This window comes from Chanodichthys erythropterus, chromosome 21 (assembly GCF_024489055.1).
Source record: "Chanodichthys erythropterus isolate Z2021 chromosome 21, ASM2448905v1, whole genome shotgun sequence".
Taxonomy (NCBI): Eukaryota; Metazoa; Chordata; class Actinopteri; order Cypriniformes; family Xenocyprididae; genus Chanodichthys; species Chanodichthys erythropterus.
This window is the reverse complement of record NC_090241.1, coordinates 27903002-27916051: the sequence shown is the minus strand read 5'-3', so window position 1 is coordinate 27916051 and position 13050 is coordinate 27903002. Positions and strand designations below refer to the sequence as shown.

The 13050-nt window shown below is 38.6% G+C and overlaps 1 protein-coding gene across 1 annotated transcript; it reads left to right on the top strand.

Annotated features, from left to right (window-relative positions):
• Positions 1-2879: 2879 nt before the first annotated feature.
• Positions 2880-12178, top strand: lrrn1 (leucine rich repeat neuronal 1). Its single transcript, XM_067373977.1, has 2 exons — positions 2880-3061; positions 9795-12178. Exon 2 carries the CDS (start codon positions 10025-10027, stop codon positions 12176-12178), a length of 2154 nt encoding a protein of 717 aa, XP_067230078.1. The 5' UTR covers positions 2880-3061; positions 9795-10024.
• Positions 12179-13050: the final 872 nt, after the last annotated feature.

The window sequence follows — 13050 nt, the reverse complement described above, 5'->3', positions numbered from 1 at the left end:
CCATGTTGCCATTATATAAAACAGTTGTCATGCCAACTCGCAATGCTTAGCTGCCTCCAAGTTCTTCTGATTGGTCCACTGTTTTGGAACTGACATTGATGAGCGGCGCTGCGTTTAAAAGTTGAAATTCTTTTAACTTGACACGGCATTTTAAAAACGCAGCGCTCATGTGCGAGGCGCTGCAAAAGACGCGAGCGTAATGGTCATGCACGTCCGTCAAGCGCGTGTTTACATAGAAAAACAATGGGAAAGTAGCGCATTGGAATTGGAAAAACGCGTTCTGTGTGAACGGCCCCTAAGTCCCGCCTTCTAAATAAGAGCCAATCTCCGACTGGTAAAGTCATCGCGTCACTTCAGCGGCCGTTAAAATCACCGGTTTCTATAGCAACAGTCAGACTCGCGCCTCCGAAGAGACGCGCATTTAGGTCTGCGCATGCGCATTAGCTTGATCCAGCCTGAAAAAATAATTTTTTTTGTCATGATTCAAGCCTTTAGAAACTAAATTTATGAGCCGGTTGTTGTTAGATTTCATTGGTGATTTTAAATATGAAATTTAATCATGAGCTTGGCGTTTTGGAGAATTTGATGTTTCCCCATTCAAAGAGATTGCATGATGCCCACGATGCCCGAGAGGCGTTTCAAAGATGGCCGCCGAGTGAAATGACCATATACAGTAAAAGAAATGGATACAGCGACCCCATTGGAACTCAATTGAGACAAGTGAAGCCCATTTTTAGCGATTTTTAGCACTTCCGTTTCTGACGCGCAGACTCAAACTAAGCTTGATGACGTCCGCAACCTGTCTGACAGATGTAAATCTTCTAGTAGCTGTGCGTGCAAACTGCCATCGTTAATCTTGCAGAGATGGCGAGCTTGAGCGGGGAGTTCTTTGGCGTGAGTGAGCAGGAGTAAGTATTCTGATTAATTCGTTTGTATAGTATTTTAAAATGTAACGCCAGTACGCCATATTAAGATAATCTCCCCGATTGCCCGCAAGCTTCTCCTCCTGTCTGTGCGGTAATTTCTCTACTGTGTGACAGAGAGTTGAGTGGTTATGATGCAATCGTTAGCTTATTTTTACAAAAACTGTTTCTACGGGGCCATAATGTAACATAGAAGGTAATGGAGCCCTTTATACATTGTCGTGTATCTTTGGAAATAAATAATGGACAAATGGAGTCTTTAAACGCCTCAGATGTAAAGTTATTCACTGTCAAAGTGACGCCAAAATGGATGGGAGTCAATGGGGATGCTAACGCAAGTGAAGTTCTGCTACAAGATGGCAGCACGCGGCCGACTTTAACTTCCGGTCGACTTCCTTGGGCACTGGTCACTTCAGCGGCCGTTAGAATCACCGGTTTCTATAGAAACAGTAAGACTCGTGCCTCCAGAGACGCGCATTTAGGTCTGCGCATGCGCATTAGCTTGATCCAGCCTGAAAAAAATACATTTTTTTGTCATGATTCAAGCGTTTAGAAACTAAATTTATGAGCCGGTTGTTGTTAGATTTCATTGGTGATTTTAAATATGACATTTAATCGTAAGGTTGGCGTTTTGGAGAATTTGATGTTTCTCCATTCAAAGAGATTGCATGATGCCCACGATGCCCGAGAGGCGTTTCAAAGGTGGTCGCCGAGTGAAATGACTTGTCTTAAAGGGACTTTGGAGAAAAACGCTTAAGGTGAAATTAAACGTGCTGCGTTCATATTCTGGGCTCAACTGCTTTTCTGTACATATTATACTTTATTAGTATGATGTTTACCGAGTTTGGTCTGTTTAACATCACTGTCTTAGTACATTAAGCCACGTTAATCATTTTTCCACGTTAAGCGTTTTAGAATGTCCCGTTGTGGGGGCTAATTATCATTATAGTTGTCGTTCTTGGTGTGAACCTTTAGTCCAGAGTTCGCTCATTGCTCCAAAACAATATTTAGGAATTAGATTAGTTTACAAAAAAAAAAAAAAAAAAAAAAATTTAATACATTTTTACAACCTATCAAAAGAGAATTAGAAATTAATCACCCCAAATGTCAGACTTTCATGCTTACAGCATTATGTTTTTTTCCTCCTAACAAGTGTGTGCTTATTGTGAGCAGACTAATTAACAGGCGAATAAATTAGCTCGGAAATGTTTTCATCCACCACGTCTCATGAGATTTATTTTATTTATTTATTTGCATGTTATGTAGAGCGCAAAGTTGTAGCTAATCCCCATTCTCTTTTAACACCATAACAACACACACGTGAAATACATTTGTTTTTATTTTATAAACTATTAACAAATATATTATTTGTTTTAAAACAGGAAATTTTGTCTCTAGCCTAGACAATGCACAAAGAATAGATGGATCAGGAAGAAAAACTTTCCTCAAAGTAAGGCACCGAACAAAGGGACATTGTCTCATTGTAAATCTTTGGTGAGTGGGACACCATGCAGAGCCCTCCATCACTATACGTCAAAGAGAAGGAGGGAGTCAGTGGAAGACGTTCTCATAAGAGAATATCACCTCCTTAGTATTTCAGCTTCCACGCCCCGCGTTATCCCCAACGCGCTCCCCCATGCCCGCCTTTGTTCGCATCACAACAATCCCTGAACAGATGGTGCTCTGCTTGGGAATCGAGTGACAGCCACCGGCTAGCAACCAATCGCCTGCTCGGGAATCAGCTGACTCGCCTGGACAGCGCCAGGTGCTGTCATCATATTTTCCTTGGCGACGCAGCACGGGTTCCACAGTAACACGGAGACACGGCGGATGGGAGCCAGTCAGCGGATTCCTGTTGCAAGGATCCATGCAAATCCTGACCATGCGCTTGGCGACGGTTGCACATGCATATTCGCGGAGTGGCTGTAACGAAATGATGCCACTGTAATCGTTAAGCAGTTTATCAAACGGAACTTATGAACGACGTGATGGTTTTTATTATCTATGGATTTTCGTTAAGTGCTCATTCTTGTGTTCACAAGGACATAGATACTGTATCCAGATACTGTAAGTGCATGAACCAGTCAGCGCGGAGGGAGGACTTCAATGCCATTCGGAACGTGTAGCAAGCGAAAGAGGTATGTTCACAGATATATTTTGAAGCTTCCAAATAGCTATTACCCTTTGCATGTTAAACCAGAACCATGGGCAACTAAATAGGTTCAATCCTGCGCGCTGCAATCATAAAAAACAAAAGCTTTCTGTCTGTAATAACGAGCTGTGGTAAGTCTGCCCAAAATGTGTTTCCATCAGGTTATGAAAATAGATGGTATCTGTGTTGCTTCGCTTTTGATGCTTCTCCATGGACTGGATGTATGGCAAGCAGTTTTAGCATTTATTCATTTAACTGTGTCTTTTCATATTAACAGTACTTACTTATGAATAATACTTATTTATAAATAGTATTATAATAAATAATACTTTATTTTTAAAATAATTAATAAGCAATCAAATTATTCAGTTTCACTTGCAACTATAGTAGTACTTATTCATTATATAGGAACTTTCCCAATAGTTAAATACTTAATTGACTGAATTCAGTTACAAAATTTTGCAAATTGTTACCAACAATAGAATAGATACATGATACTGTTAGGACATAGATGACAATTAATAAATACTAGTTTGTACGGTGTGTATTGAATAGATACTACATTGTAAAAAAAAAAAAAAAAAAAAAGAATTGTTGGTTTAACTTAAATAGCTAAGTAAGTTACCTGGTTAAATTAAAAAATTGAGTTAATACAATGATGGTTAATCAACAGAAACTCAAAATATTATGTTATCTGAACCACATTAACTATCTAAGTTGATTTGACAAAAGAAAAAATCATTAAAATATTTTTTACAGTGTTGTCAATTTTGGATAACTTACTTGTATTTAAAATATAAATATTAATAATATAAAAGTAGCCTAAGTACTACAATTAAAATTGATAATAGTTCGTTTTTAAGAAATAACTCTTCAAATGGCTTGCCATACGGCGTGATTTACTGCGTTTAATAGCAAGGACGCATCGGCTGTTGCTTGAGATGTTCAAGGGCAAAACGTGTGTGATTTTTAATAATTTATGGTTTGTTTATGAGTTCACACAATCCATGCAGGATTTTTTTAGAACCATAGTCTGGTGAAAGATAATTCCATAACGAATGTATGCTATATAGTTAGCAGAACGTGAAGGGAATGGGATACGGTCGACTTTTTTAAAAGCTTTGTGTCAAACATGAATGCATGCAGTGTTAAAACAGCATTAACTGAATGCATTGAAGCATTTGGTTGCGTCTTGTATGTAGTAGCTACATATACCACACTTTTACTTCTAATTCTTCTCGATTATCCCGTTTGCATCGTTTAAATTATTCACAGTGACTCGTTTGTTATATTTTACCTACCGAGAGTGATTTCACACTGTAATTGTGGCGGAAATCGATCGCAAACTTTGATCTGATCACGTTATTGCTGGCTTACCGCAGGCGCGCGCATGGGGTCTGGTTGGCGATGCAGAAATGTGATTTGCATCTCAATGTCCAGGCACTCTAGCAGATGTTTCGTTGCTTACTCATTCGAAATAAGACGCCACAACTTCCATAGAAAAGACAATAAACACGGGAAGACGTCTTTTAGTCAGGGAAGGATGTATAATGAGGGTTTGAGGAGGGGGTTTGTATTGTCCCTGGGGACGCCACCCCTTGTTGCAGCTGTTGCGTCTGTTGCAGAAGTTGTTTTCTGACATGTGAAGAGAAGCGTCCTCATGAGCAACAACAACGCAAGGAAAATGTCGGGCATATTTTTAGATGAGGACAATAGTGTAGGCTGCAGGTGGTTACATCTTTGAAAGGTATGTGGGAAAATGTCATGTTTTTTTTCTTAAAAATAAATAAATTGTATGCCTCTTATCATACAGCTACTGTTTTAATCGAAATATTAATTCATATTATATAATGAACATTTTACTAAATAAATAAGAACATGTAAAATAATAAAATAGGTGACAGTGTGATGAAAACTGTTCCATCAACATTATTTTTTGTATAATACTATAGCTCTTGAAGTCTTGGTTATTTGTAGAAAACAAAAAAAAATTATTTGTAATTCATATAATAATTTAAATATTATGTCACTTCCACAACCATTGTAGAGCTATATATTAGTTTTTTGGAATTTCTTTCTGTCAATCCAAAACACTCTCAGTCTACACTTACTGTGGTTTATCATGACATTGGATTTTACAGAAAGATGCAAGATGGTCTGGAGCTGTAAGATTATGTGTTTTTCCTATAAATATGCATGTAATTTGGAATGTATCAGTCTGCTGGGATTAGAAGCAATAGTGGTCAGTTTCATGAAGTGGTGATAAGAACAAGTCTGGCTTTTTTGTTGGTCACAGAGATAAAAAGTGGAATAGACCATGCACCTGTTTGACTAATTCTGCAACCATAATCTGGTTAAGAAATCACTCTGCAAAGGATCTGTTTGGACAGCAGGTGAAGGAGCAAAATACATTCCTTACTGCTCTTATGAATAAGGTGTGACTGTATAAATGTTAAATATTCAGTTTTGTAAAATCATTTGACCTGAGGTTTTGAGTTTTAGATAATACACATTCTGGGATCCACTTAGTAACATTTATAAGTGCAAATAGTTGGAAACTGAAATGGGACCTTTGGGGTTTCCTGTGCATTTACTCCTCAGCACTTATGCTTGTGCAGTGACACAGAGACTCCATTCGATCGGCAATCAATGTTTTTATGCCATTCGCGGTATAGTCAGCACTGTACCGCCCATGCCATTACCCCACAGTTCAACCCTGGGCAAAGCTATGATTCACCATGCAATTAATAATACCCCTCAGATTAAGAGTTGGCAAGCGTAAAGGGTCTTGAATGTTGGATGTGAAAAGATCTGCTCTCTTGGCCCTTTGCAAACCCATTTTGATCCAAGAATAAAATTAATTACCATTAATTTCTCACTCACTTTCTATGAAGGTTTTCAGGAAGTGAGTCCCTTGAGGAGATTAGTAGAGAAAAGAATGTAGAGTTAGAGACAAGATGGTCTTTTTTTTGGAGTTGACGTCATTTTAGCAGGCCTTTTGAGTTTCTCCTCTTGTTTATTTGGACTTTCGTATTGTATGCTGGGAATGTATTTCCAGTGTTTCCTCTGCCTCCGCAGCAAACTGTGTGCATATAGAGAGTTAGAAAAGCAAATACAGTTTATTTTAAGTCATGTAGGCTGTGAGAAACATCAACAAAATCAGCCCTGTTCATATCTGTAGCAACAAGAGCTTTTTTCTGTTGCTATTCAGTAAGTGGCTTGATGGATCACTGAATCAAATCATGAACAACAAATGATGTGTTCTAATGTTTATGTGGATCCTGGCCATTAGTAGCTCAGGCGTGTGTACCAATCCAAATACCCTTATTTTTTATACAAGCATAAACCCATTAGTGTTGTTTGTAGTAGTTAGAATATTGATTTTCTGCTGAGATTTAAAAACTGCACTCTACCGTGCTCGAGTTGAGATTTTGAAAGCATATTGAGGTTACTTAGTTAGGAGATAGGAGCATGTATCTTCATTATCTAAATATCTTTAGAGTTTGTTTTTATGGCCATTTTGGGAGTTTCACTGACAAATTTGTATGGTTGTAATCACTTGAGCTAGAATTTGAGGATACTTAGGATATCAACCAAACCTCAGGTTAGCTTTTACTGTACACTTCAAATAAACCAGCAGGCTTAGAGTGTACATTTTCCTCAATACCCTGTCAAACACTAGCAGTACTGTGACCCATAGATCAGATGTGCCTTCAAAACAGAAGTCTTCACTCTCTGCAGAGAACAGATCTGCATCTGTTGGTGATCTGAAATGGCAGGTGTTTCAAATAGGCTCCCATTGAATTTCACAGCTGTCATTTGTTATCTAAAACTAGGGGAAGTTTGGGATGACGGGCTGGACAACAGGAAGCAAGCTGGCTGCAGAAGTTCACCTAATGAGGTTGGAGTGGTGTAAATAGCCATTAATTTGCCCGCAGATGTGGATTCAGATCCTGTTTACTTATAATAAGTAAATATTTATGAGGATCATCAGGATGTGTTATTTGCGGTCCTTAGGCAAATGGTACTGTGACAAACATTTTGTTACATCATGTTTCTTCCATTCATAATTGCAGCCTGTGCACACTTTTCCCCAAATACCACCGCTGAAGTGTGATAAGAGTAATTGTCTGTTGTTTGCATTAACTTCCTTATGAGGTTTTCATTTTTAACCATCATATTATATTTACTAATATCCTCATTTATAAGGCCATACTTTAAAGAGAAACATTTAAAGTCTCTGGCTAATTTTAGGCTTATTTGAAACATCCACATTAGTTTTGTTTGGTAATAAGTTGGGCTGCCAAAATGCTCACTGCAAACTTAATGAAACTGAAGTGATGTCTCTGAACTACAGACAGACAACTAGACCTTAATCTAAAAACACAGAGCTGAAATTGTGGCTTAATTTTAAGCCCCAGTATTCAGTCTTAAATGAAATTGTGATCGCTGGATTACTTTATCCTACTTACTGGAAAGGCCTCCACTTTGGTAAATACTGCTATTAAGAGCTGAATCTGAGATTGACCTCAATATTGGTAAAAATGAAACATAATTCATGTGAAAATGGCAGAAAAAAGGGCACATTTTACTGATTTTAAACAATGGAAAAAAACTAATAGTAGTGTATATTTTAACAGACTGAAAATTTTCATAATTTACTCACCCTCATATCATGTCAAACCTGTATGACTTTCTTTCTACAGTGAGAAGATACTCTAAAGATACTTTTTTTTTTTCTGTCCATACAATTAAAGTCATCAGGATCCATTGTTGTTTTGGACACCATTGACTGTCATTGTGTGAACAAAACATTATGCAAAAGATATTCTTTCGGATTAAAGAAAACATCATATAGATTTGGTAGGTTACAATCATGACAGAATTTTCATTTTGGGGTGAGCTATCCCTTTAAGAGACTGCTTAGACATCTTGCAAATTAAGTGTCATTAAAAGCATAGATCATGTTCTGGTAAAAATTAGTTAATTAGTTGCTATTCCTGGAAAATGATGGAACACTTTAGTCCTTGTATTTATCTTTCATTTCATTCATCTGCCCGTCTTTAAATTTTACAGATAAGTTTAATCTTCCATTCTAATTACCTTATTAAGATATTTCACATGTCATTGTGTGATATATTGTATTACAAGCTAGATAATTAGATAAGGTACTTTTTTATTGTATCATTTTTCTTGTCCAAACCTGTGAGATAAACTGAATGAAATTCTCACACTGATTGATCTTTGCAGTTTTAAAATAGTCAATTACCCTTAAAATATATTGTTGGTTTCGCTCCCATCTTTACTAGTTTAGTTTCAGTGTGAGGTGTCATTTTGTATTGCATTACGAAATACTTTAAGGATGGTGCTGATATCTCTGATAACACAGGCCGGGTCCATCTGTGTACTGCACTCTTTTATGAGAATTGCTGATACTGGCAGTTACAGTCAGCTTTCATTCTAAATTGCCCTGATGCTCTTTTGGCCACAGGGGGGAGATCAGGCCTCTTATTGATTTCCACTTTCACATTAAAGGACTCATTTACACCAGCTGTACCATGTTTCCTCCATTCATTTTCTTGGGAGTATGAGACTTAAAATTGTTCAAGCTGTCCAAGCTTGTATTTGTTGGTGGATTCAACTTCACAAGAGACTCCAAAGCTCTGAAGTTAAGTTGGCATATTGCTGCCACTTGTAATCTGCATATGATGTGGGTGAAATGTTTTCGATCTTGGTTCTTTAAATCTTATGCTTCAGGATGAGTGCAGTTCAGTTGTGTTGATAATTGCAGTTAAAAACATTAGCAATGCTGAGCAACTGAGTATATGTTCTTAATGTAGGTGGTATTTGGCATAGACTAAATCCCTCTGGCTTGCGGTTTGTGTGATTGAATCAGCATTATCACCATATGGGATAACAGATGCCCCGTTCACTGCTGCTCTGTCAAAGACGTAATAACATGCCACCTTTTTGTGCCTATTGCTTGCGATGGATGCTTAATATGCTTGGTTATTTCATTCCAAACTTCAACAAAACCCCTTCTAGTGTTAAATTAGCCGCAGTAATCTAGGACAACACATTTCCTGCAGAATCAAGCAAAGCGTACCTGATTTGATATGATTGATTTGATACGGTTCACATTTGCATAATATCTTATTTTTATGCATTTTGTTTTACATGAATGCTGCAAAGAGGTAATACTGTAGTTATTTAACTTAGAATCAGGATATGGTAATGTCTTGACAGGAAAGACTGCGGATAAATGTATCATCATTTCTATATCTCACTAATGTTCAGTCTTTGTTTACAATAACAATTGTTTGATCCTCTGAGAAATAATGTTTCCTTCCTTTTTGGTCACCCTTTCTTTCCGCTTTGATTCAGCCCTTCAAGCATGTCAGATTGCATTAAAAAAAAAAATATTTTCCTTTGTTTATCCTTTAAGTGTAAAATAATCTACCAGTGCAGTAAAACGAAATTAACTGAAAGTAAATTTATCTTGTTTCAAGAATGTATATATATATTTTACCTAGAAAATTAGACAAAAATAGTATTTTTATAGTGCAATGTTTGCTACGGTCATGTGCATTTGAAATTTTTCCATTGTTTGAATCCATACTTTCTGCTTTCATCTCATATCTCAATATGCACTTTTCATGTCATGGAATTTTTCCATTGATTATTGTAACACAATCTTTTCTGTTTGTTATTTTTCCTAGGCCAACTCTCCAGTCTAAGGTTCACACTGTGAGGAAGTTTAAAACCTATATGAGCCCACGGGAACTACACCCTTTTAAATCTTTCGGAAGCTCTTTGACTTCGCTGTTCAAGCTTGCAGAGGGATAAAAGGACTATTCTGCAACACTTCTATTGAATGAGAATCTCACCTCACCATCTCTTATATAGGAATTCCAGCTCAGATCTGAGAGGATAAACAAGTACAGTCAGAATGGCAAGAGGGACTTTCTTTTTTGTTGTGCAGGGCCAGATTTGTTTCTTCCTGTTTCTGGCTTTACTGGGCCTCTCTTCAGTTCAGAGTACAGAATGTCCGCAGCTTTGTGTGTGTGAGATCCGGCCTTGGTTCACACCCCAGTCCACCTACAGAGAAGCAACTACCGTTGATTGCAATGACCTTCACCTTACGCGCATCCCTGGGAACCTGTCCGCTGACACGCAGGTGTTGCTTCTGCAAAGTAACTACATTGCCAGAACTAGCGAGGAACTGGAGCAGTTACTGAATCTCACAGAACTCGACCTGTCCCAGAACAATTTCAGCAACATCCGTGATATCGGCTTGACCAACATGTCACAACTCACGACGCTTCACCTGGAGGAAAACCAAATAGTCGAGATGCCTGACTTCAGTTTGCAAGACCTCACCAATCTACAGGAGCTGTACATTAATCACAATCAGATCAGCTCCATTGCACCCAATGCCTTTGCTGGATTGCGTAACCTTCTGCGACTTCATCTGAACTCCAACAGACTCAAGGCCATTGACAATCGTTGGTTTGAATCAACCCCCAACCTGGAGATCCTGATGATTGGGGAAAATCCTGTGGTCGGCATCCTGGATTTGAACTTCAAACCTCTTACCAACTTGAGAAGCCTGGTCCTGGCAGGAATGGAGCTCACTGATATCCCAGGAAATGCGTTTGTTGGACTAGACAACCTGGAGAGTCTATCCTTCTATGACAATAAACTAGTTCGGGTGCCGCAGACTGCTCTGCAGAAGCTTCCAAACCTGAAATTCCTGGATTTGAACAAGAATCCAATACATAAAATTCAAGAGGGGGACTTTAAGAACATGCTAAGGCTGAAAGAACTTGGCATTAACAACATGGGAGAACTTGTGTCCATTGATCGCTTTGCCCTGGATAACCTCCCAGAGTTGACCAAACTCGAAGCCACCAACAACCCCAAGTTTTCCTACGTGAGCCGTTTAGCATTCCGTGACTTGCCGTCACTAGAGAGTCTAATGCTCAATAACAATGCTCTAAACTCCCTCTACCAGGCTACGGCGGAGTCCCTTCCCAACCTGAGGGAGATCAGTATCCACAGCAACCCGCTGCGCTGCGACTGTGTAATTCAGTGGATGAGCTCAAACAAGACAACCATTCGATTTATGGAGCCTCTTTCCATGCTTTGTGCGATGCCACTTGAGGTTAGAGGTCAGCGCTTGAGAGACGTGCTTTCTCGTGAAACTTCAGGCCAGTGTCTGCCCATGATCTCTCACGACACGTTCCCCAATCACCTCAACCTAGACATCGGAATGACAGTAGATCTTGACTGTCGTGCTATGGCCGAACCTGAACCGGAAATATACTGGGTGACCCCATCTGGTAACAAAGTCATGATGGATACAGTGTCAGATAAATACCAACTCAGCAGTGCAGGAACTCTGCGCATATCCCATATTCAGGTGGACGACTCTGGCCACTACACCTGTGTGGCCCAAAACACAGAAGGAGCGGACACTCGGGTGACCGCCATTCGAGTCAATGGAACTCTTCTGGATAGCACCCAACTTATGAAGATCTATGTGAAACAAACCGAGTCTCACTCGATTTTAGTGTCCTGGAAAGTGAACTCCAATGTCATGACGTCCAATCTAAAGTGGTCGTCTGCCACCATGAAAATCGACAACCCTCACATCACCTATACAGCTAAAGTTCCTGTAGATGTTCATGAGTACAACCTCACACACCTTCAGCCAGCCACTGAGTATGAGGTCTGTCTCTCAGTCTCTAATATCCACCAGCAGACCCAAAAGTCATGCGTCAACGTCACAACCAAGCACGCAACGTTTGCGGTGGAAATCTCTGAGCAGGGCACCAATACGGCTCTGGCAGGTGTCATGGGCACAATACTGGCCATCATCAGCCTAGGCTCCATCACGGTGTACATTGCAAAGAGATGGAAGAGGAAGAACTACCACCACTCCTTAAAGAAGTACATGCAGAAAACCTCCTCCATCCCCCTAAACGAACTGTATCCTCCCCTCATTAACTTATGGGAGGCAGACAGTGAAAAGGACAAGGACGGTTCTTCAGACACTAAGCCGACACAGGTGGACACAACAAGAAGTTATTACATGTGGTGAAGCTTACCAGACGTTTTTTCTTCTTTAGAGCACAAAGACACATCTTTACTTATTTGTGCGTAAAAAGACATGGATTTCTTTTTTCTGCTTTGCTTACTTGCAAGCAACTATTCAGACTGATATCTCTGACTTTTTAGTAGAGTGTTTCGCCTTTTAATCTTCTTTAACTTTCAATATGGCAGCTTTGTTTAGCTTCCGAGACATGTTAGTAGCTGTGCTTTTTCTTTTTGTTCATTATATTTTCATAGCACAGCATAGATAATGTCAAGGATTGACTTTGGGTCGATTGATGCTGTAGTACTGTATCTGATCCAATATTGATATGTCTTTGGCAGTATTCATAGAGAATGCATTGTTTCTTTCTCTCTTGCGTAAGACAGTTTAACTGTTGTGCACTGAAATATATTAACAAATTTGTCTTTGGACTCCAGTGTAAGCTGACAAGGTGAGTTTAGACTTGATACACTGTCTATTGAAAAATGTTAGCAATTGTTCTGTAATGTTGTATCAACTATAATTTGAACATTTTGGATTTTCTCAAAAGTAATTTTTCATTTAGATCTTAACTTTGCAGATTAAAGAATTGTAAACCAGCAATAGAAATGTGAATGTTAAATAATTAGGTTGTAGAAAAATGCTTTTTTTTTAATTACTCAGATTCTTCTTTAACAGATTCTAGCCAAGAATCTTCATTTAATTTTGTTGTAATTTACACATGCAAAATATGTTGCATATTACAGTGCAAACAAAAATAAAATACAGTTTTGTTCTGATATTTTTTATACAATGATTTTCAAGTTGAGTGTCATTATTATAATTTTCTGCTCTAACTTTTGTAATTATTATTTCAGACATCTTATGCTCCCCCCCTA

What these genes read in the sequence shown, in the direction of transcription:
- lrrn1 (XM_067373977.1), top strand. Translation starts at nt 10,025, where the DNA reads ATGGCAAGAGGGACTTTCTTTTTTGTTGTGCAGGGCCAGATTTGTTTC.